This window comes from Amblyomma maculatum, chromosome 4, assembly GCF_055883805.1.
Source record: "Amblyomma maculatum isolate TAMU_Amacu chromosome 4, ASM5588380v1, whole genome shotgun sequence".
Lineage (NCBI taxonomy): Eukaryota > Metazoa > Arthropoda > Arachnida > Ixodida > Ixodidae > Amblyomma > Amblyomma maculatum.
The window spans coordinates 100,527,190-100,553,320 of NC_139347.1; the positions used below are offsets into that span (position 1 = coordinate 100,527,190).

Here is a 26,131-nt window from a genome sequence, read left to right on the forward strand (position 1 = left end):
GTTAAAGAACCCCAGGTGGTCGAAATTTCCGGAGTCCTCCACTACGGCGTCTCTCATAGCCTGAGTCGCTTTGGGACGTTAAACCCCACGAACCAAACCAAACCAAACCTTAAAACAACGCTATTTGCCAATAAACAGCACATAAAAAGGGGTACAGATGCAGGCTCCGCGCGTGTTCCCGCCTTGCCGCGAGCATTGCCGGAAACACTCCTATATATGACTGACAGCGATCTCTAGGCTTTGCTTTGCTGAAGAGACCACCTCACTACCCTGCTCCGCGCCGCACCCGATGCACTTCCTAGTATCTATTACACTATTGCGGAAGGCCCTGATATCCGATGTCGCCGCCAGGCGGCTAACAAAGAGTGTTGCTATGAGCGCTGGCTGAGACAGACACGAAGCGGCTCACGATATGGCAGGTCCGTGGTGCTAATTGATTTCCAGCGGGTACCCTGTTTCTCTTTCTTATTCACCCCTCAACCTTCCTCTGCGAACATCGACGCAGGCACTGGAGACGAGGTCTTGGAACCTAAGTTACTGTGTTTTCGTTGTAAGCGTTCATTGCTTAAGCGCTTAGCAGCCCACAGAAGTGAAAGACCTGTCTTATGGCCCGTTTTTCGGCGGTGCACAATGAGGCAGGACGACGTCTGGTACGGTTGTGTTACCAGAATGCGCTTTTCTTTTTGTTTTCAGGCGCCTCCTTTCGTGTGGGCTCAATTTTTAAATGGCAAACTCCACGTGAACGGTATTGTAGGGCACATCCTGCAGGCAATGGCGGATTTCGTGCCTTTCAGGTGAGCCACGCCAAGCAATTTGAACTGGTGAAAAAATTGTGCCGAGCCATGCACACAGCAAGAAAGAAGACAAGACACAGGTGCTGTGTGGCGCTGTGGGAAGACGAGACGCAGCGCCTGTGTCTCGTCTTCTTTCTTCTGGTGTGCATGGTTCGGCCCAATTTTTTCACCAATTTAGGTATGCCCCAACCAGCCCAAGAAGCGGTGTTAATGCACTCCAAGCAAGTAGGTTTGCGCGGTTAACTGCTCAGAAGCGCTCGTCTATTATTTCTCTAGCCGGCTTTATACTTTCTCGTCGGCACTATATTTTTTGCGCAGCTTACGTTAGACAACCTGTTAATTCATCATACAGCTCTGATTTCTGTCTAGGTGACACAATCTGAATTAATTGCAAGTAATCAGCTTACATAATAAAACGAATACGGATGTGGAACTTTACAGAATGGAAGGGGACCAGTGTTCTCTGTGTTAACTCAGTGACCAAGCGTTAGTACCGACGAATAAAATGCCCAAGTGCGTGAATACGGACCGCCAGAAAAATACGAAACCTACGCTGTAATAATGCGGGGTCAGGGGTTCTTAACAGAACAGTACCGAATTGCCAACCTACAAGCTCAAGCAATCAAGAAACAAAGAGAACACGCACACTTTTTCAAATGCTCAGGATACATTCTTAAGATAGCAGTGTGTGGTATAGAAACACACCATTCTCGTAATGGTTAAGTGTTTTATGCATATTGTACGGCCGTGCTTAATTCATGCGAATATGAACCACCAAATCTGAAATCCACCAAATCTGAAAAGCCACTGCCGCAGACACTGTTGGACGGAAAGTCCGTTGTAGAAAATATTTCTAAGATATCTACGCGTCAGTGCGCTCAAGAAAGCGAATTTGGCACATTGTCCGGTATCCTAGTACGTATGTAAGCTCGGAAGTACGTATTTCACCTTTTTATGTTTTAACTTCGGCGACGGGATTCATATTGTGTAAAGGTTCAGCTCCGTGTAAGAACACGCAAACCCTGTGTAATTTTGGATGCTCTACGGTTTCTAGACGTCGCAACGTACTTAAAGAAAATATGAATGAAATTTTTTTACCGCTTTGCAGCTACGACGTCGTTTACGACGGTCGGAGGCCCTTTGGTGTGCGCCTGGCGAACGGGACTTACACAGGCGTCATAGGGCTCCTGCAGAACGGAGTAAGTGCGCCGTTTTAGCTTAAGAAACATCGATCTATATTTAAGGGTGTTCCACTGCTTGCTCGTCTGTGGTAGCAGTGCAGCAAGTGCTGTGGTGCTCCCACGGGGCACGTACGCCAAAACCATTTCGCATCCATGTGCTTGATGCGAAACAAACGGATATACATTTCCGCTAATGTGACTGCCCGTGCTGACAAAAACTCTTCAGCAAATTACCCTGCGAAAAGTATAGTGTGACACAACAGAAGCGATCGGTGTCAGCTGGAACATAAGAAATACAAGTAAAGACGAGCTTATCTTTCTTATGTATTGAATCAGTTTGCGTAATCAAAATACAACGCTCTAACCGCCTGGTATCTAGCACCAGATTTTGACTTCCAAGCATTTCGACTTACTCTTTTTGACTGACAACCGCTGAATGGGTTGGCCATAGCTCCTTCTCACACTGCAACATCAAAGCCGGTTAGACTCCATCTTGGATGTTTCAATTTAGAGTAAATTGAGCTATATCCAGCCACGTCCTAAGAACAAAAAAGTCACTTAAGACTCTTTAAGAGGAAGCGCTACACCATTAGAGGTAACTTGGAATTTTGTTGCGTATTTTGGACAGTTTGGTTACTGAATTTGTCAGCACCTCTCCCGACACTCATCAGTGGTTGAGCCAGGGCCACAAATTGTTTGGGTGGGTCCAGGGGCGATTTTCAATGGGACTTATTTGTTGGCGCTCTGTTATTTGTTCTTCGTGGTCACGTGGCCTCTTGATGTCATCATTCCTTACCAGTCAGGGAATTTCTTCTTTCATGGCGGTGGAGCTATCATCTATGGCGGGACGATATCACTGCACTGCTATCGCATCATAAATAAGGTCTCACGTAAATAGAGATCACCGCTTTTTTCGGTTTACACAGTCGTAGCTGTTTCATTATCACGTGCATTTTTCGCGGCTTTACGCGAAGTGATGCAAAATCACTAGTAATGCGATCGCCGATGTCACCGACGTTCAGTGAAAAGTCTCTATATGTGACATTAATATAAAGATGCCACGGGCCCGGAATAGTTAGACATACATTACGTCAATCCGAGCGAAACGAGGGAAACCAACATTAGACTTTAGGTCATTGGGTTTTTAAGGTCGAACTATAAAAGCAGAGTGAACCAGTATCGCCCTGTGGGCGAAACAAGACCAGTTATTTGAGAAGCAGAGAAGCAAGCGACATGCTCGTGTGATTACTGTCATATTGCCGCGAAGGTTCGCATTTATAATTTTTGAATCCTAAATGTGCCGTCTCGTCAGGTTATCACTTTAATTCTGATTCGGCTTAGGCCCAGAGTTGCCTCGCATCACCTCGGTAACGAACAAAGGCTTCAAAATTGTTCCATGATTACTGTAGCTTCTTTTGGCGTCTTATCTCAAAGTTTCGGAAGAAAATTTCAGTTGAGTGTGAGTGAGAGCTACAGGCATCCTGTTATTTGAAGACCACCCAGAGTTCCTTTTTTATCACCGCTGTAAATTCGCTTAGTCCTTTGTGCGCTCCAGTCAGTCACATAAAGCTTATTTAGTGCATGTCAATCTCCTGGTTTGTTGATTACGCTACTGTCCATACCACTTCACATACGGTGAACATGCTTTCGTAAGATGTTCCTGTAGCTCTCAACTATACATGGCGCCGCCGAAACAGCCTGAGCCGCCACGATAAGATTGGCACCGGGTAAGCTATTGAAGCCTGTCCGACCAGAAATGAACCGCCAAGCACCTGCAGTCTCTATAGACTGCCACCTGATAACGGATCCATACCGAAATGCACCCGGCTGCCGAGGGCCGCCTCACTATCGACGTCGAGCATGACTGCCTTAGCAGCCTCCATTTTTTGAAGCAGCCACAATTTCCATCTATGTTAAATGGTTCATAGAACCATAAGCCAAAAGAATGGCTTGAAAATGTGAAACCTGTGGTTATTATTAGTAGATGTGGTAAACTGAGAAAAATGAGGCAAGTTTCATCTGCTCTAGAGGATTCTGGCAGGTTATGGTACAAAAACCGCGAAGCTTCCACGTTGAAGCAGCAGAAGTGGTCAGATGGGATATCCTTAGGACGTTTAGAAGCCTAATCAGGAAAGAAAAAGTAAAGCTGTTTTCGCAGTTATCTGTCCTATATTGTAAGAAGAATCAAGAGTCTTCTGCGGCGTACTTTTTCTAACATAGCGATGGAGGAGGTCGTGCATTTGATTCGAGGGGTTAAGCAAGAAATTTAAGCACTGCTGATAAGCAATCCACACAATACCTGCACTGATTGCATTAGAGAGGCAACTGTGAATGCACGAGTGCTCCAGTGTGCACGACTTCTAGAAGTTGCTTCGGTCGACCAGTTGGACAGCAGAGAAATCAGTGACAGCGGAGACTGAGAGTTGTAATCCAACGCGTTGTTCAAGAAGAGCTGCGTCTGCTCCTTCCATATTTCAGCAAAACTCACGCATAGACCTACGCGGAAATCGCCAGCGAAAAAATGCAGCATGCTCGTGTCTCCCCGCCATCGGCGCCTCTAATTGAGCATCCTCCATATCCTCTTCCGCGTGAACTAGTTGTACCATATAACGTCGCCTGGTACGCCCCATTTACGCGCCCATCCTACGAGCAATGCTTGTGCGACATCTGGAGAATTTGAAACAGCCTCACACTGGGGTTCATTGCGGAGGGAAGCAATCCACCACGTACACCGCAAAGACGAATCAGCCAGTGCCGTTTTGCCACCGAAGCCCCGTGACCGCTGACCAGCCAGCGACCGCAGGAAATCGACGGCTACCTAAGCAGGGGGTCGGTCCCCTTCTCCATCGCAATCAAGCTCACGCCTCTTGCATCGTTGGGCGGCAGCTACGTTGCCGCTGCGCGAGGAATCTCCCTTAGCCTCCGTAAAACTGAAGACCGCGACATTTGGAGGTGAGGTTCATCATTAGCGGAAAGACGATGATCCAACAACGACAACATATGAAGAATAACAGCTATTGCATCGGCGCCGCAAGCAAAGAACACCTCGACGACAAAGCTCAAGGTGACGCTGCCGCCGAGCGAAATAACAATGGCATGGCCCAGCCGCGAACTTTGCACGCGACATAGCTGAGATAGGATTCCGAGGCCAGGGTGCAATGCGAAGACGCGAAGTGGCTATCGATAGTCGCGCGGTTATTGCCTTGGCGGAGACGGTTGCTACTACTCAGTCATAAGTACAGTCGTGCCTCGTTAATATGACCCCCGGTAATATGGACGACTCGTATTATGGACAGTATTTCTGGGCATCAAACATTTTTTTTCTGGGCATCAAACATTTTCAAAGCATTTAAACCTCATTTATATGAAAACTCGCTGTCCGGACAATAGACAAGGGAAAAATGCCAAAGCCTGTTGGGGCCCATGTATTTTTGCCGCATTAATATGGACAGAAATGGGAACAAAATCTCTTCGGTTTCAACCAAGCGTTTCATTTCCTGCACGTCTAGTGCATGCCATCAGAGGAACACAATTAGGAAGTGCAAATGGCTAAGTAATGCTCACTTTTATTCCGTGGTTTTTTGTTTTCCATTGTGAAGCTTCCTAGTTAATGCACTTAACCTTAACCGTATTGCATGAATGGCTGCGAAGAAAACACTCTCTGCAGCTTGTGCAAACTTTGTGGATTGTGAACAGTTGTAATTGAAGTTACGTCATTTTTAAATGAGACGTAATTAAGCGTATCTACACCGTAAGACGCATCGGGTTGAACTTCATTATTTTAAACATAATGGTGATTGGGATATTGGGCTTGTAGTTCGCCAAATTACGACTGATTTCAGCTTCTCTGCCTCCGGTATGCACGAAAGCGGACCATAATTATAGCCTGTTTGTTTTAAATATTTTTTCTTCGCGATTCGTTATTACGGACGACTCGCTTTATTGACAGTTTTAGCCGAGAACCAAAGTGTACACTAACGAGGCACGACTGTATACCATTAATTGCTCAGCTCAAGAAAGTAATCACCACTTGGTACAGCTTGCTAATCTGCACAGCTGATGTTCACCTTATACTTACCCGGCCATGGTCTTGCAGCAGTACTCTCGCGACGTGCCTTGGCATATAGACTTTCTGAGATAACACCGAGCAATCATCGACCTTCGATCGAAGCTCATCAACTCTGAAGCATAACGTTGTTCTAGATGTCTTTGGGGAAATGAGCATCACGACGCGATTAAGTGTCCCTGTCCCCGTAGTAATGAGGCCCCAAGATCATCAAATGCACAGTCAACGGAAACACTTGGTCTACGGCATTGTGAAATGTCGCCTGGACCACCAATGTTCGCACAAAGTAAAGCAGCGCAGATAGCCACTAGTCGCTTAGCGCACTCATACAGAATGTTTGTTCTCTAATGACAGGCGGAAAGTATTTTCTGAACATCGAACGACATTTATTTTACAACTGAGCAAAACAGGTTCACTAGTCGGAGGGCGTGAGCCTCACCCATTACCCGGTGCTAATTGGGTGAAAACCTTTTACGGTTCTATTTCGGATGGCACAAGGTCTTTCATCGACGGGACGAACAGGACTTATGGTGCCATCCTGGGTGGAACGATAGCCTGCCAGCGGCACCGCTCATGATCAAACGCTCTCCATGTTGTACCTTTCTCTATTTGAGTGCACAGGCTGTCCAGGTTGTCCTTTGCGCGCACTGAAGAAGGCTTTGTGTTTCCTTTCATTGCATTTTTTGTATGTAGAAAGTTTGTGTTTTAGACGCCTACTTCTGGGTTGTAGTATCGAGTCGATATTTCTTTAAGCGGGAAGTATTGTCGCGAAGCTTCGTACTGTTTGTTCTTTCACGCTCATTGAGGCCGGTACCCAGCTTTATAACCCTTCTTTGTAACGCAATATACATCAAGATTTATCTCCAGTGATGCCAGACACACGGAGCTGCTTCCACACTATACCAGATTGTCGTGGCTGGATTTGGCCGTTTACGTGATGTTTCCTTGCCATACTTAAGTTGAGTGCAGTCGACAGCGGCCGGCATTTTGTAGTTCTAGGACTACTATGCACGCTTGCTGTACCACTGTCGCCGAGTCGTTTAGTTTTTCTGTGCGCGCAGTCAGCCCAATAAAAAGCGCATTTCTGTGCCACGCCAGTATGCTCGGTTTTTGTTTTCAGCACGATAACCACCATGTGGAAATATGACCACAACGTGGATTAAGAGTGAAAATTGAACATATCACATTGATACTGCAAACACGCGCCACAAGTGTAGTCTGTCCTTGCCAGTGTTTTGTTGTGAAGCAGAGAAGTTCTACTCCGGAAATGCAAGATGGAGAGTATACAAAAACCAAACCGTCACTGGAATAGCATGCGGCCATTAGTGCAATTCACGAGCGGCCTATCCAAACTGCTATATTCTGCGCAAGCTAGGTCTAACTCAAAGGTTTTTCATTTTACCAAGTACAAAAAAAAAACAAAAAAAAAGGAAGTAGCGCAATATGACGGTATGCGCAGGTCTAAATATGATGCGTTATTGGTTCCATGCGGCAGTGTTGTTGCCACTAAATGTATTAGCTAATCCAGCTTACGGTTCTACTGCGTGAATTGGATGCATGTATTTTTTAAACTCTGACTTGCACTTGCTGTAATAAAATGTGAGCTCGTGTTCCTCTAACAAAGTCCATCTATGACATTTTGTTTCACCCTCCTTCTAAGCTGGCCGACATCATTGCTGCTCCGCTGCTTGTTCGACGGGACCGCACGGAGGTGCTGACCTACATGCCAACACTTTACACCAGCCACTGCGCAATCATCGCCGTGGCTGGCGAACCCTTGGTGAATGCCTTCAGCTATATATTCGTCTTTGAGTGGGAGGCAAGTGCTCAACTCGACCTACCTATTATTATTTTCATGCAGTAGCATCACCCAGTTATTCTCTGTTCCCTCAAAAAGGGCGAGCAATGCTTGGCTTCCAGTCTTGAAGCGTATCCACATTGGAGTTTTCCTTTACACGGCACCTGCTATTTTCCAAAGGTCACATCATGTTTGGACCTCCGTCAGGTGCTCTGAATCCTCAAAAGTGTTGAAGTTTTTTTTTGTTGCTGGTCTATTTTATGATCTATTTTAGAATTCTTTTATAGTTTGGCAGGAAAAGCAAAATGCGTTATAACGCCTCGTCTGGCCCTGCCAACCTTACAGCAGCAACGGTGTGACAGAACATTACAAGAGAAACACGTTGTAGAGCGCATGCGCAAGCGTGAACAGGCTTTTTTGCGGATTTCAGCAAACCCTGAAGGCAAAGAAATTTTAAAGCAAGCAGTGGTTTTCGTAGGCAGTGTTTGCGGTCAGAATCCGCCGCACAGCATCCGAACGGCAGGGGCGCAAGCACCTGTCACTAGGAAAAAAATATAGAGGTCGTTTAAGGGTGGCCTTAATTGGAAATTTCACGGTTTCTTTTTTAAGAATTTTGAGTTATAATCATATAAAATTATTTAGAGTCGCCTGTTCCTAGTACAAAAGGATTGTTTTTAGAAATATTAAGAACGGAAACCGGAAACCGGAACCGAAAATACATTTTGGCCAAAACGTGACGTCACGACCGACCAATATATGACGTCCTAGATATGGCCACGAATCCTGTCGTGCGCATTGATCAGCTGCACTGGCGACTCCAGTTATAGCTGGAGTGAATATTTCTCTCAGATGACCACAAAGCCCAGCTCAAAGTTTTGTCCTACAGCAAACGCAGAGCGAATACAGATGTCAGTGTATTCAGTGACATCACGTCCTGAAGACTGCCCGTTAAAATCTCCCCGATTAAGGAGATAAGATGGGAACTGTTAAAATTAATTTCCCTGCAACAAAGAATCCAACTGCTGCGACGTTGGGCCCAAATGACCAACATAGCGATAAGAACCTGCAGTGAAATTTCCAGTGACATTAGAGGAGGTCTAAAAAAACGTCCGAGTGGCCTTTGAGTGAAACGCGATAGCGCATTCTCCTGTTTTGTTTTTTGATATCCTTCAATCGTCATTTACGCCACCAGGCTATACAGCACGGATATACACCACCGCCGAAGAATTCATACATGAATTACACTGCAGTACCAATACAAGAATTATGCTACCCGACATACATTGCTGAATTGCAGTGTTCAAACGCGAATTACTCTACGTCTCGTACTACGCCGCTCTCTAATCATCCGCAAATTACGCTAGGCGACAAACTACGTCACTGCAGTTCACGATTTACACTACCCGGCATACTACACTACTTTACTAGCAATACACGAACTACGCTACACAACATGCTACGACACTGCAGTACACATCCACGAATTGCACTACACGACATACTACACTACTTTACTAGCAATACACGAACTACGCTACACAACATGCTACGACACTGCAGTACACATCCACGAATTGCACTACACGACATACTACACTACTTTACTAGCAATACACGAACTACGCTACACAACATGCTACGACACTGCAGTACACATTCACGAATTGCACTACACGACATACTACACTACTTTACTAGCAATACACGAACTACGCTACACAACATGCTACGACACTGCAGTACACATTCACGAATTGCACTACACGACATACTACACTACTTTACTAGCAATACATGAACTACGCTACACAACATGCTACGACACTGCAGTACACATCCACGAATTGCACTACACGACATACTACACTACTTTACTAGCAATACACGAACTACGCTACACAACATGCTACGACACTGCAGTACACATCCATGAATTGCACTACACGACATACTACACTACTTTACTAGCAATACACGAACTACGCTACACAACATGCTACGACACTGCAGTACACATCCATGAATTGCACTACACGACATACTACACTACTTTACTAGCAATACACGAACTACGCTACACAACATGCTACGACACTGCAGTACACATCCACGAATTGCACTACACGACATACTTAGCCAGAAAAGAACCAACCATATGCTACTACGTCACACACACGACAACGCATTCATTATAGGTCTCCCTCTAACGCGCTCGTACGAGGTGGTGTTTGGGGTTCATCTAATTTTCCGCCACTTTATTTAAAAGAATTATTTCCAATTCCTTAAGTACGCCCATTACAAGAGCCCCCTCACCAAGTCTCTCTTCATTTGGACCCTTCCCTGATTTGCTGACTTCATTTCACAAGTGTTAATAATTATTTCTGACGGATACCACCGTCGGTTATGCCAGACTTTCCGTCTAACGAGACTCTTAACGCTATTACGAAAAAGTTACTTCTCTAATGCTTACCTGCAGGACAGATCAATGTTCTTGACAAACTCACAAGCTGCAGAAGTTACCGAACACAAAAATTTTGAGAAAACTAACATCCTTACCGGGAAAAACAGTAATCACAAACTCAGCGATAAGCCTTACTCTTTCTCCGCTACCACGCACTTTTCATTTTCTCCGCTGCCATGCGTTAACGTCGATCCACGCCTCCTAGCATCATATAAATTCAGAGTTTTTGGGATTTTAATTTCTGAAAACTGCAGTGAGCTCGTTTATGAGAAATAACCAAACTTAAATCTATGTACAATGCGCTAAAGCGTCCTAGCAAGAACAAACAACGACGGGAAACATTCACGCAACTGAATGTCGTTATGCCAAGGAAATAAATTCGTGGCACGTAAAAACATTTCTGAGATCACTGCAGAATCTCCACTGGAGAAATGCGTTAAGCCTGAGCGTTGCTGTGTTGTTCGCGAGATGCGTCATGGGATTCTACGAGTGACAGATACTGCGCCTTTCCTTTCCTGTAAACCAGTTATATAACGCCGGTGAACTTTGATGCGCCAAAACAGAACGCTGGTTGTGCTCGAAAAGGGGCGCACGATGTAAAGTGTGCAGCAGTTAACGTTCAGGCGTTCGCATTTCTGCAGCGAAGATTTTGCAGTTCTCTCGAAATTTTCAGACTGCAGTTGGTTGATTACCTCTGTTTACACATGTTTTAACCATTCCCACCCCTTTATGCATGCAAATTATGTCCTTCCCTGCTCGTTTACGTTCAAACATTGCAAATTTCCCGCCACCGAAAGTTAGGCTTACGTCATCGGAAGTCGAGTACCATTTGACTCCTTCGGACGTCGACATTGCCCCTGCCGCCTATTTCGACGTCTTATTGACTTAATTCTCTGTATTTATTCAACTAATTAACCCACATCAACCATTATGTCACTTGCAGACCTTTCCTTGACGCGGTGTCCGATTTTACCATTCTTTTTTTCATATATAATAATTAGTTTCTCTTTTACAGCGCAGACAAGGTCATGCCTACGAGAAACCATTCTACAGAGCCATACAATGCTTACATATTAATAAACAAGTTACTCAGCTCGCCACCATCAAATCCGAACCCTGTGGTCATGTATGGGCAGTTTCCAGAGTGTGTGTAGAAAATCGACTCCCAACTCGCCACTTGTCGAGTTAGTCATTATTGTTAATGGGCAGATTTTCTTCAAGCACTTTTGCTTTGAAAGCGCCCAGGTTGACACGGCCACAATAACCGATACCGCAAGTACGAAAGGCCGTCATATATTTCTAGACACATTCCTAAAGATCTCCATGAGTCGCACCGAGTTTCGGAGGCTTTTTTGTTTTTTCTTTTTTTCAAAGAATGGCGATGATTTCGAGAATTGGTCTTTATTTTTAGACCTTAACTTTTTACAATTTCTCTTCACGGTGTACAATTCTGCAAATAAACGTTAGTGCGCATGCCTGCTGACTATCTATATAAAAATAACTAAAAAATAGCGTTAATTCTTTATCTCCTCAAAAGGTACTATTGTTTCCAGCCCTTGTTATCGTACGAAGTGTGTAAATCTGCCTGATTACCTGCCATTAAGCGTGACTCGTTATTTCATAAAACTACGAACTGCAGGTGTGGCTGGGCCTAGTCGTTTGCATTCCTGTGGTTGCAACAGCTCTCGCATTCGTGGAAAAGCGGAGAGCCCGAAATGGAGGCAGCCTCATTTGGGAAACGTACGAAAACACCTGGGACATTCTGCGCTCTTTCACCTACGAAGGTGAGTGCGACATTTTATAGTGCCTAGGAAAGCAGGGATTTCTGTCCAGCTGATTTCTTTTTGAAAACGACGTTTAATTTGGACAGAACACACACTTTTTTAGTAGCATAAATCGAGTAAACCTAAAGTACGCATTCCCGCTTACCGTAAGCACTTCGGTACTTCGAACGATAGCCTCTTAATGAACATTTATTGCTTGGATCCGATGTGACCCCTTCTACAAAGTAAACAAAACTTCATCGGTTCGACCCGGCTGAACCTAGGTTACAGAGCGGAAGCTGGGTTATGCATGATCAGACATGGTTTGCTGGGATTGAATTCCTCCATGGCTGCCTGTGAACGTCAACGCAGCGGAGCCGAAGCATGCGTAGCTTCTGAACCAATGTGAACTAAAGCGCCTCTGATCCTTTTAAGAAAGTTTTTCTCATACCCTAATTACACATCTATCTGACATGAATATATGGTCTAACATTTTCAATTTATTCTCATGAAACAAAATCGGAAATTATTCGTATTCAAAGCATCACTCAAATGTCAATTATGAATTTCAGCATGAACTTAATCACTTAAGAGGTCATTGCTTTTACGCGAAAAAAGTAGTGTCAACAATTGAACCACATTGAATTTGGATAATTTTTTCTAAGACGTCAAATTGCTTCCAGATTTTATAGTTGCTGTACACTGACGGGAGTACATACAAAAAAAGTAAATCTACCTGTCGACTCTTTATGTGCTGTCTTTTATTAACTAAGGTATATACAAAACAGCAAGGTTCTATTATCTTCGTATTGGAACATGCTCATAGAGATTTAAAGTAAATGCAACTTTGACAGGGTCAATAAGAGGCTCATACAGATTCTAAAGACTGTCGACCACCATTTTTGTAAGGAACGGGTTCTAGCCCGCGACTCCTCCATGGTTATCTGCGAACCGCAAGGACACCACAAACTGGTCTAGTCGACACGCAGGTGTCGCGGGAATGTTGAAGGAGGAGGTCCTAGAAGGCGAAGGCAGATGGACAGCAGTTGCGGTGGAGCAAATGGGTAGGCCGGGGAGTGGAAAGCTGTGTGGTGTCAGACAGAGTTGTATATTTGTGAAGATATATTACGGATACGGATAAAGTTTCCCACGTGTGTGAAGAAGGAGAAGAAGCGAAAGAGCAGAAGCAGCAGCGAACGCCGCGGGCTCCGCGCGCCGCATGTGCGAGGAAGAAGCGCGGCGTCGGTTCCTCGTGCCGCACCTTAGGTCTTCTCGAAAGGACATGACCTTTAGGTGTGGCATGGGAGAAGTTGAACTTTCGCTGTAAAAAAATACGGACTTAATAAATCCAGGCATTGGTGGCTTGAAACGTTTTTTACAAGACGTTTCACGAGTAGAGCCAAAAGTGCAATTAATATAAACCGCGCAAACAACCGAACTAGCTCATTCATAGCATGCTACATCCCGACACAACGCACTGTCGAAATTGGCTAGCTTTACGACAAAATACAGATCTTCGCTTCTAGTTTGGAATTTTTTCCTGTGAAAAAAGAACGGACAGCTGTTTGTAACCAGGAAATGGCAAAATTATTTCTTTGGCTTGTTAGATCAACTACAGTAACTATATATAAAAAGCCGAGGCGCTGTTATTGGTGTCGCTTTAACGACTACATTTTCCTCACAGCGCTATTTTAAGCACAAGAGCCGCCGAACAATAAAAATATCAGTGTTGTACCTATCCGTCACACGCGATGGCCGGTGCCAAATTTTCATTTAGAGATACGTATGAAGATTAAAGTAAAAGTAAGAAAGGTTATGAAAAAAGGGGCACTTTTTAATTGACCTTGGGAGAAATCTTCAGATGAGCCTTTACAACAGGTTAGTGGCTTGTTCACAACTTTTGAATTTTAATGTTGAGTAGGCTTCTACTGTCTCCGGAGTTGATCTCTCCGTGCTTTAAAAAAGAAAACAAATTGTGGTGCTTCAAAAGAAGGGCGAACAGTTGTGAGAGTGACAAGTGTCAGTTGTCGGGGCGAATGGGGCTTCCTGGAATTAGCCTATTCGAACAAGGCCCGTTCAAGTAGCAGCTTTTATTTCCTTTCTAAGAACAGCTGCATACAAACGGCATTTATATACTGCGTTAGCGTTGCATAATGCATTGCGTACAGTTCCACATACTTAAGTTTGTACGAACCATTTTTTCCTACTGATGGGATCGACAACAACGCTGTGAACTTCGAGACAAATTGCCTAGAGCATCTTTTTTAAATGAAAACCCGGCATCGTATCTCCCTGTCAAGTCTTTTTCAGTGTACATCAGTTGTAATTTCTAAATATGTACATATTAGAGTCAGTGCCTGCTTCATCTTCTTTGTTTGTGTCCGGTCTGGCGGTTTTCAAAGGTGAACAGACAAACCTGCCATATTATCAGGTTTAATACACTTGCACGTCCTAAATAAACCACGTCAATTATTATTTAAAGCGCTCACTTACATTTCGTGGCCGTTCTTGCAGCATGTCAGGGCAAATAAAATCTAGAGCATTACATGGGAACCCAGCAACCCACGCTGCCGTGTTGCTGGAATTGATCTTCGACGACAACTCGTCTCGAATTCAGAAGGAGTTTGCCTTGGCTTTTTCCGTGTCTCACAGGGCACCCGGCGCCGACGAAAAGCCATGCTGGCCGGCTGCTATTCTCCATATGGTGGTTGACAGTACTGGTACTCACTAACGCATTTGCCGGACAGCTTAAAGCGAGTATGGCCATCAAGAACGAGCCACCGCGTTTCCGATCTGCGGAAGACGTCACACTCCAGCCGTCCATTCGGCCTCTGATATGGCGGGACACGGAGTACGAACTGTACGTACGGGTGAGTGGATAGAGAACTTCCGCATTGCTCTGCTTCTGGGCGAAAAAGTGAAAGTTGTATAACTCTAGGCAAATACTCCTCTACCTTCACTATGCGAGAGTGCCCACGCTAAGGACTCCTCGTCCGATGCCCGCGTGGTCAACGTAACTTCCAGGGCGTTGAGAGCACCTCATCTGTCAGTAGGAGAAAGCGGGACATGTTATCACGTACCACGACAGGCAGATCAAATGCTGACCACCTTCTTTGCACATAACTTTCCGTGAACACTTATTAATGTATACGAAAAAAGTAATTTTTCGGTGTGCTGCGTCGTTCCACAAACGATACTCTACCAAATACGCTCTACTTTTTATAACTTCGTTTTGGCTAGTTCAGTATCAGCTATGTAGGGAGGAGGAGGAGGAAGATGAAGATGAAAGGCAAGGAGGTTAACCAGTAAAAGAAACCGGTTTGCTACCCTGCACTGGGGAAAAGAGGTGAGTGGATATAAAAGTTGTGGGTAAGAGAGGGAATGGTGAAGTCAGTACAGTCACATCACAGACATGTCACATCCCATCACTTCACAGTCATATCAGAAAAAATAACCTTTCGATCAGTCCTGTGCTTTTCATAAAGCGGAGCAGTGCCTGGGAATCCTTCACCGCTGACAATTGCCGTGGCCAGATCTTAATTTCAGTCAGTGGGCGTCCATCTAGACGCTCCAGCGCACGGCATAGACACTGTCTTTCTTCACTGTATATGGGGCACTCACAAAGAATGTGGCCTATAGTCTCGTCGCATCCACATTTTGTACATGCAGGGCTATTTGCTATACCTATCACAAAATAATAAGAGTTTGTGAATGCTACGCCAACCCACAGGCGGCACAGCAAAGTTTCTTCACGTCGGGGTAGGCCAGGTGGAAGTCAAAGCTTCAGGTCAAGGTCCAGGGATTTTAAGCGACAGTTCGTAAACTGGCCAAAATTCCACAAGGAGAGCGTCTGTTCTTGCGCAATTGTGCGCGAAGCCTGTTCGCTGCGTCTGCCCTAGAAAAGGGGATCATCACAAAATCGCTGGCTATATAGGGGAGTGATGCGGCGGTTGTATTGTTCGATAAGCAGCAGAATTGAGTAATATAAGGTATTGATCCGCCAACTTAAACACCTCTGGTGGTTTACTATCATGACGCGCTTAGAAACCTTAGCCGGCAAGTAGTTTTATCCAATGTACAGTGGAGAGCAGCCTTGTCTAGAGCGCATCGGCGGTGCTTTGCGAGGCAAGTTAGCGCCGTCTAAAGTTAGGCGCAATATTTGCGTTATGCGCCGCGCGCGTGCGCGCGGCCAGAATAAAGTAGCCCCTGCTAGTTGGTTCCCGGTCTGATTTCTTCCCTGTACTGCCGCTGCAAGACGCCTGGACCACGTGGAATGATATTTACCAGTGGCCGAAAAACCAATGAGTTTCTCCATGAATGGCGAGGCGGCTAGGCTAGCAAGTGCTATTGATATCAATTGGTCGCGCCTTTAAAAAGCAAATGAAATGATAGCGGGTGATCGCGCAGAACAGAGGCGCAGTGTGCCGTCCCTAGCTAAATACGCAGCTCGGATACACGCCGAAAGACATTATGGCCGCGGCGAGTGGCGCGTATGAAGAAACGCGTGATCAGCAGCTATCACTCGCACTGGCTTGCTAGCCGTCTCGTTAAACTCGTGAAATGCGGCGCTATGGCGACGCCTTGGCCGCTGTCACGACAGTCACAGCCCCCACAGCGTCAGAAATGCAAGCAGCGCTTCCCTGGCGGCACGAAAAAAACCTAGCGGCACGAAACAAACTTGCAGGCGGAGGCTGGACAAGGAAGCAATGAGCAGGCATTCCCCTGCTTATGCCGAGCATGCGCACGGGATGCATAACTCATGAGTATAAGGTTAGATGGCGCTGACTTGTTTCACAGGGCACTGTCGGCGCGCTCTAGACAATGCTACTCACCACTTTACGAATAGTTCTGACACGAAACCGTTTATAGACGCCTCGAAAAGGCGTCACATTATGAATACCACGACGATTGAGCACCGCACCCATCACTACTTAAAGGACGTACCGAAACGTGGTGCAGTACCGTCTCTCACTACCCAGCGAGAAAATAAAATGATGAAGGGCCAACGTAATCCTTAGACTGAACTTGTATTTGGGCGTTTTCCGGCTGGCTATCTCGTGTACTTTCCGTTACCTCTTCATTACAACAACAATTCTCTCTAACACCAAACCAGAATTGCATCAATTTTTCACATTATTTGGTAGAAAATAAAATTGGTTTGGTTGGGATTGTGGGGTTTAAAGTCCCAAAGCGACTCAGGCCATGATAGATACCGTAGTAGCGGGCATCGGAAATTTCGACCACCTGGGGTTCTTTAACGTGCACTGACATCGCACAGCACCCGGGTGCCTTGGTTCTTGCCTCCATTGAAAAGCAGCCGCCGCGGCTGGGATAATAAACTGTTAGCGCTATAAAACCTCGAAATAGATTCAGAATCCGGAGTACACAGGGCTGCCACAGAAACCATACAAAAAAAAAAAAAAAAAACGTTAGTACTTCCTTTTTTGAAAATAACTACTGGAAAAAAGAGATTGGCTAATATATAGGCAATAGCATGAGGAGGCGGCTAGGCGGCAGCGGGAAACGCTTTGCTCTTACGCTTTCTTTGCTATTGTTTTTTTCAGTGCAGCCCCCCTAGCATAAACTTCATCAAAGATGGCAGTTCCGGAAGTGTAAGGACTGCCTTTTTATGCGCTGTCTAGGGTGCCGTTCCAGCTGTCGCACCGCCTTCATCGCCTGCGGCCCCTCGATCTTGTTGCATCTCACATATTCTTTTTCTGCGCAGAAAAAAAGGGCGACCGGCATCTTGCGTGTCCCCTGTAGCACAGCGGAGATACTGATGATGCGAAATCCACGCGCTCTAGATTTCCATTCTGTTTTTTATATTCCGCCTTCCCGCAGAGGGCATCTTGAATGAGCTCCGTTTCGTCGAGCACGCTGCAGTTGAAGCCCTCTCCCGGTTGGTGTGGAGATTAGGACACAAAGCTAGGAGTGAGAAATCGTGGCCTGAATCCTATGGACAACTGGCGGTATTCGCTGCAGCGATAACGTTTCTCATAAATCCGAGGCGGACTGGTAGCGATGGAAAACATAGGTAACAGTGAAAACCACTGCATTCTGGTTTTTGTTTTCTTTCTCTCTTCTTTTTTGCTCTTCGCCGGACAAAGCGTCCCTTCTTTTGATCCCCTTTAATTTTCCCTTCTGTTTCATATCACTGCCGATCTCAGTTTTCTTATATTTCTTTCCTGTTCGGCTCGATAAGTGACCTTTGACGGACTTCATCCACTCGGCGGCTCCGGTGTGCTCAGCATAACGGCTCTTGCCGTTGCAACACCATCTTTACGCTTTACAATGTGCATTAAAAAGTTAGCCGTATTTTTCGAAAGCAGAAGTCTTTAAGTCCATCTGGGCGCTGCTTCGTATCGTGCCACTAAATCGAGTTAATACCTCTCACGACCTGTAACACCGTAACGTCTTCGCACAGACTTCTCCCAAGCTGTCACTGCGCGCGCTGACGCGCCAGTCGCAGCGCCACCGCGGCTTCGTGACCATCTCGGAAATGTACGCCCAATCTTCCTTGGAGCAACTGTACAGCGGCAAGGCAGTCATCGTCAGCGACCGTGACGTCATCCTGACTATGCTGGCCAAGCAGTGCCGCCTCACAGGAGGGAGCCTGTACGTGGTTCCGGAGCTCATCTTCACGCGCTTTGGAGCCATGGCTCACGCCAAGGGCCTACCGCCTGGCTTAGAAGAGAGGCTTCATAACAAGTGAGTGCTGGGCAACGACTCGTTGATTGCTGAAGCAGTACTTTCCAACTTTTCATTTCGTTTCTACTAGGTAGAATTATGAGTCCTAAAAAGAGCAACAGTATAGGTGAAAAATCTAACAGTAATTATATAGGCTCGACCGGTCTAGTTGCGCTATCGCTTCCATGCAGCGAGCCTAAACCAGCGGCAACCTGTCTAGACGAGTCACAGGGGTCGTGCTTCGACGTGTCGCAAAACAATCGCACAGGTTCCGGTCACACGATGTGTCTATAAAGCTCATTAGCCGCATCACAGGGTTCTTCATGCCTCGTAATTCGTTATCGTTGAACCAGTATGTCTGTGTGGCATCAGAGTTGGCTCGTATGTATAAGCTCAGTATGCACTATTCTTAGAAACAATTCGCCAAGACTGGCTCCCGCTATTAAAGAAAGGTTGCCACCAAGAGCAAAGAATAGGTAGCACAAAGCGCATGCATGGAAACGGCAGCCAACTGTGCGTACTGAGTCTAGGTCTTTACCGCCGATTGTCTTCCACAGTCGGCGGCAGCGCTTCGCGAAAGGCATCGGCCACGCGTTGCCGTTTTCCTTCTGTGTATGCCGCATACTGTACAAGATATCACGAAAATGTTTCTAGCCTCGACAAGCTCTGCGTTATCGGAATCGGTAAGCAATGGGCGATGACATAATGAGACAATGGAAGAACTAGGACGGACACTTAAGCTCCGCCCTGAAAGGGGTGACGCGACAGAGTTATTGGCTCCCATTCGGTGGCCCCTCTTGATTGTCCCATGATCACTATTTGTTTTTGTTTTTATTTTATATTCTATTATCTCACACTGACAGGATACAGTCGTGGGACACCATATTATATGAAAGACTGTTCGACATAGATGAACGCCCCGTTTTAACCGAGCCGCATATTCAAAGAGGTGTGCGTGTCCTTGAAGCGCGCAGAGTGTCTAATTCGGGATCCAATCCGATCTCACCCTTCCATCTCAAAGACAAGCCAAAGTAGGTAGAGCAAGTCAACTGGTTCATGTCACGTGGTCACGTGACGTACGTCACACAACCTGAGGATGAAATTGCGTGGCCACGTTACAGACAACTGCCCCATGCCCTAGCCATGCCCCTTGACTCACCCCCGAAACTGAGTTTGGGTGATTTTCAAGCCCCCATCGAAAGTCGAAGTGGCCCCGGCTTCCAGGGTTTGGGTGGCCCACACTGATTTTGCCCAATTCAAGAATTGAGTCGATCTATGTTCAAAACCGACTGGGCCCACTCACAAAATAAATTTGGCTCCACCCAAAAAATTGGGTTTGCCATCCCTAAAACGGCATAAGATTCCATAGCGCCCGACGCAGAAGGGAAACAACACGAGTGCATTGAGCGTTATGAGCTATGGAACCTCATGTAGATTACACACTAGCCCGAACCCTGACCCTCCAAAAGATGAATTTGGTCGATTTGAAAATAGAGTCAACCCATTTCCGAAACCGACCCGGCCCATCACATAAACTGCATTGTTCCGAATAACCAGCTTCACTTTGCAGCAAGCGACAAGTTTGTGCACTTCGCTACTATGTTGTTTACCTTTCTCATTTGGGCCCTACTCGTCCCTTTCCCTGCTGCCCATTCACGACAGGATGACGGCCATCATAGAGTCGGGACTGAACCTCAAGTGGTACGACGACGGTATGCGGGAGTGGTACCTCTGCCAAGCTATGCAAGAGGAGCTGTCCTCCAAGAGCGGCGAGCTGTCTTTCAAAGTACTTCGCTACGAAGACGTAGCAGCCATCTTCGCCCTTTGGGTCATCATGGCGGCATTCGCTCTGTTCATCTTCCTGCTAGAGATGTGCCTCTACGGGAAGGCCTCATGGGGCGGCTACAGACTCGGTCGAATTAAGCCCAGGTGGAACAGGCGCCTCGTAGGAATGCAGGCGGCACAGGTCTCGTCGCGGCTCAGTCATCAGAACTAACACCGAGGTTGCTACGGCGCTTGAAAAGCCAGGACGGGCACTAATTAGAGGATAGTACTTTGCGTCCTGAAGCTGTACTGCTCACGAGACTAGGAACATGACTGAAACAGATTAAGAAAACGGCCGTAGGAAACATTAGGTATAGCTGGCACGCTGCTACGTAGAGGTGTAAGCGAATTGTTCTAATTTAAATCGTATCGTAGTGCAGAGATGGTTTTCGTTCACAAATATGGTGCGTGACATGCCGCTCCTATCTTTTTAGATGCTGTAGTTTTGAGGATGCATGCGCAAATTATACTGAAGAGTCACTGCTAAGTGGGACAGGCGAGATATTTTATTTTGGTAAACAGTAGTTACCATTGCATGCGCGCAAATATGCTGCAAACGTGTATATTCTGCAATTTGTTTGCCCATATTTGCTCGCTTGCCCATATATCGCTTGCCCATATCCAAACTCTCCCAGAAAAACAATCTTGTGTCTTCCTTCGCAATGTCGTTACTAATCTGCGCCCCACTAGGCCTTAAAGGTACCTATAGATATCCTGTAGCCTTGGTGGAGGAAAGGTTACGGACAATGAGAGCTGAAAATGTAGCCGCTAAATGGATTTCCGCATTAATAAAAGGTTGAAAAGCAAAAATAAATCTATCCGCTCTGGCTGGGATTTTGAACACGTATTAGAGCAGTGTTAAACTTACTTTCGTTTGTTGTTTTCAACTCGTTTCTTTTTTTTTTTTTTTTTTCAATTTACACCATGGAAGTCACTGCACATTCTCTAACCCATACGCCTTTTCAAAAACGTCAATTCAGAAGAAAGACCGACCGGCCGCTCCTGCGTCGAAACAGCATTATTGAATCACATAATTTCGGATTGTTGGGACTGTCTATCTCGTGACAACTCATGCTTGGTCCCTTTCTTCGCACGTGGAATGAAGTAAGGGCGAGCGGCAATCCGGACATCCAATCCCGAGCCGTGGCATGGACCTGTGTCGTCCGGGATCTTCATGGTCTCGGAAAGACGTGCTAACCACTTAGCCCCCCCCCCCCCCCCCCCCATTTATTTCCAAAGTGAAGTTATATTTGACGACTTAGTGCTCATTTATACTTTTGGGTGGCCCTTATAGGCTTCGTTTTCCGACACTTTTGAGCAACATTTGCCCTTAAGGCCAGCAAAATAAGTGTTACACTTTTTTCTCTTTCGAACAATTACTGCCTAGCAAATATTTTCAGTTCAACAAGGGTAGTTTCTTACATGTTAGGTAATACTCGGAGGTAACTTAGAGCCCCGAGTGCCGTTTATAATACACTCAGGCGATCCGGGACGTTGGCGAAGGTTACCAATTAGATTTCGTAAACACGCGTGCGCGAGAACTATTAAAGTATTAAAGGAGGAAGAAGCATTCCTGCGCGTTAGCCGTGAAGGCAGAAGAAGAACCAGAGACAGGAAGGACCACCAGCCATGTACCAAGAGCGGAATCTGGGCCCCTCTGCTAGTATGGCTGACCTCGGCCGGTTAAGGCCCGACCGCCGCTACTCGTTCGGGTTCGCCCTGTTCCGTGGCAAGAAGGCCAGCACCGATGATGAAGCTACGCAGGCCAAGACCACGGAGTCTCGGGGGTTGTCCCTGCAGGCGGCGCGAGCCTACGATACAGGACTATTCCTCCCCGAAGAGGCCTGGCGCTCGGACAACATTGACCGGGGACACCGTACCACGCTGCCCACCGACATGACGCCGCCCTTCCAGGTCAGTGACCGCTCTTTATAACGGAACACTATACTGGAATTATTAGTTCCTTTTTCCGCTCTTATGTTGACAGTTTTTTAGCAGTCAAGTTTAACGAAACAGCTGCCGAGTATAGTATAGCCCTGTGCATCAAAGCATATCGCAGGATTCAGTTCAGTTCAGGCGTTCAGTCGTGTCCGACTCTTCGTGACCCTATGGACCATGTCACGCCACGCTTTCCGGTCTCTCACTATCTTCTTAACATCACATAGCTTCATTTGCAATGCGTCGAGAATGCCATCTAACCATCGCGTTCGCTGCCTACCCCTTCTCCGGCGACCCTCAACCTTTCCCAACATCAAATCTTTCTCCAGCGACTCCTCTCTTCTCATCAGATGACCAAAGTAGCTGAGCTTTAACTTTAGAATTTGACCCTCCAATGAGCAGTCAGGGTTTATGGTCGACAATATCGACTGATTTGATCTTCTGGCAGTCCAAGGAACTCTTAAGAGTCTTCGCCAGCACCACAATTCAAACGCGTCAATTCTTCGGCGGTCAGCCTTTTTCACAGTCCAACTCTCGCATCCATTATCACAACTGGAAAGACCATAGCACGGGTTATACGGATCTATATATGTATCGTTATATATCGCGGGATATATAACAGCAATTGGCTAGAGCCTGTCAGCGCTGCAGGGATAGACGAAGAAGTGATCGAAGTAGCATAGTAGACACGATAGCTATTTCACTGACATCGTAAGAAAATAACCAAGTGCTGAGAATAAGCCATGCACTGTGCAGAAAAAAAAAATATTGTGGGCTCAGGAAACCGAGTCCTGCTGTCACTAATACTTTCGGTAACGTCCTCTCGGGAGCTCCCACAGAAGAAGCTGAACTCAACGAGGTTACTTTCTTAACTACCTTTCACCATGTTTCTGTATACTGTGGATGACATAACGTATAAACTCGTGTAAGGGACGCACGTTTTTTTCCATATTCGGGGGCCAATTTTTGGGCTGCGGCCCATACACGCAACATACGAAAAAAAAATTTTTTTCAAGTAAAAACAGAAAGGTCAGTGAATGTAAGGCGTTTATTTACCATTCAATTGTCACTCGCGGTGTCTTCCGACTCCGAGCTGGTGATGTGCTCTGGTGCACGTTCACCTCGGAAGTCGTTGTCTTCAGTCCCATCAAAACTCTGAAATCCTGGTCACCTTGCAACTACGAGATACAATGTACCTACACACGGAGTATTTTCAGCAAAGTGGCGCGAGAGAAATGATATGACAGTTTGTTGTGTGCCTGTCCTCATATATTCGATGCCGTGCTCTGCTGGTAGCCGATGCAGTCATGCAAAATAGCAAGGTTTGGATTAAATGATAGGAGGAGGAGGCGCATAACTGTCCCTAAGGTCTGACTACTGCACACAGCGGTCAGTAAGAGAGAATGATTGGTTTGGTGTTTATAGGGATTACATCTCAAATCGACTCAGGAGCGTCGTAGTTAAGTGCTGCGGGAAATTTAGCCGTATGAGGTTCCTTACCGTGTACTGACATCTGAGAGTACGCAGGCGCCTTGAGTTTCGCTTCCATACAAGTGAGACAACGAAACTGATTTTAATGAAACACATGTAGTACTCTGCTCTTCGATGTGCGTTGCGTTCCTTCAGCTTTGTTCTATCCGTAGCTGTCGTCATAACACTACAAAACGAATGTAGGTACGCATTTATGGTAGCAATGGGCGTTGGCCATATGCTTCTACAGAAATGTGTTTGTCGGTACTTCAAGCGAGAAGCTCGCTTCAGCTTACCTTCAGTGCAGAGCTCGGTCGTGGCATTTGAAGAAAATATCAATTTTATGTTCAGTGGGAGCAAATCTCTTTCGTGAATGTTCTTGATGTCCTTGTAGGCTCCATAACTCCCACAAGACGTTGACACTACGTTGAAATGCTTCTGTTGAAAAGACGTTCAAGAAGACTACTGTTGCACTCTTGCGTTGCTATTGGTATTCGAATATGTCTACTTAAGATAGGTAGTAATCGCAGATCCGAACCATGAAAGGGAAAGGACAAGGCGAATAAGATTGGAATGGAGCGCATTTGGCAAGTACTCGCAGATTACGACTAGCAGCTTACCAGTATCGCTCAAGAGGAAAGTGTGCAACAGTTGCATCTTACCTATACTCACCTAAGGGTCTGAAACGTGGAGGCTAACGAGAAAGGTTCTACTTAACCCTGCCGGGGTGGCGCAGTGGTTACGGCGTTCGACTGCTATTCCCAAGGGTGCGGAATCAAAATCCGGCCTCGGCGGCCGCTTTTCGATTGGGGCGAAAGCAAGGCTTCCGTGTGCTGTGCGATGGCAGTGCATGTTAAAAAACCCCAGGTGGTCGAAATTTCCGGAGTCCTCCACTGCGGCGTCGCTCATAGCCTGAGTCGCTTTGGGACACAATCAGGCAAGGAACCAATTAAGGTTCTACTTAAAGGACAACGCAGAGAACTATGCAACGGAAAATGGTAGCTGTAACGTTAAGAGATGGGAAACGTGCAGAGGGGGTCAGATAAATAATTCGAGGTAATGACATTCTGATAGAAGACAAGAATAAATGGGCCTCGGCAGGACGTGCTGTGCGAAGAGAGGGTAACCGATGCTCGCTAAGGGTAACAAACTGGATTCCAAGGGAAGGAACGCGTAGCAGGGGGCTGCAGAAATTTGGTTACGTAGATGAGGTTGAGAAGTTCGCAGGAGTCAAGTGGATGCAGTTGGCACAGAACCGGGTTAACTAGAGCAATATGGGAGATGCCTTCGCTGCAGTGGGTGTAGTCCGGCTGATGATGACTGTTGTATCGGCTGAGGAAGCCGTAAAGAGGGGAGCCGGAAGTCAGTTGTGAGTGCCTGTGAATGAAGAGATCGTCGCTGATATTTGTTGAGAGTGCACACGTATAATGCATAATGCACACGTATAATGTACTCTGCTCACGTGATCAATGAAGATCCACTAGCCAAGTACAGAAAGACAGACGTAAATACAAGTCCAATCCACGAAAGCTAAACAAGAACTGAATGAAGCTGGAACTGAAACAGAGAAACAATTCACAATATATCATACACTCCCCTCCTTGGGAAAAAAAACACACACACAGAACAGCTGAAATGCCTCAATGACGAAAGAATTTTCATAGTTTGGAAATGCATTCATGTTAATAGCGAACAGATAAAGAACCCAACAAACAGACAGTTTCATTGGGAACACAAAAGGTACATGAACTCGAAACATGGAGCATGTACTCTTCATTTGAGCACACAAAAAAGCCTTATAACATTTGCTCAAACATTTATGAAATTATACCTATTATTTATTCATTATATAACACATGACGTTCACATAGCTCTTCTCTCTACAACACATGATGACTGCGTTGTCTATAATACCATAGAATCCTCGAAAGATCAAATCAAATCACTATCCAGCCTTATGAACATAATAAAATGGTGTCATGACTGGCAAATGGTAATCAATTCTATAAAATCAGTATGCATATCTATTACAAAAAAGAAGATCCTGCAATTTCCATATAGTATCCATGGGGGCGAGCTCCGAAGGGTAGAGGAGCCCAAATATCTAGGATCAATATTCAGAAGCTACTTGCGATGGAATAGACATATT

The 26,131-nt window shown here is 45.9% G+C and overlaps 2 protein-coding genes across 2 annotated transcripts in view; both read left to right on the forward strand.

Annotated features, from left to right (window-relative positions):
* The first annotated feature begins 771 nt into the window (after window positions 1–771).
* On the forward strand, window positions 772–20,746 carry LOC146191831 (glutamate [NMDA] receptor subunit 1-like). The gene is made up of 7 exons (XM_084600380.1): window positions 772–794; window positions 1,903–1,993; window positions 7,702–7,860; window positions 11,940–12,084; window positions 14,716–14,933; window positions 18,488–18,771; window positions 20,413–20,746. Exons 1-7 carry the CDS (start codon window positions 772–774, stop codon window positions 20,744–20,746), a joined length of 1,254 nt encoding a protein of 417 aa, XP_084456506.1.
* Window positions 20,747–22,203: 1,457 nt separating this feature from the next.
* The window catches only part of LOC146191832 (Na(+)/dicarboxylate cotransporter 3-like), a 30,982-nt gene continuing 27,054 nt past the window's right edge, over window positions 22,204–26,131 (forward strand). Inside the window, exon 1 of the mRNA XM_084600381.1 lies at window positions 22,204–22,488. Coding sequence (XP_084456507.1) covers window positions 22,204–22,488 — 285 coding nt within the window. The remainder of the gene's footprint in view (window positions 22,489–26,131) is intronic.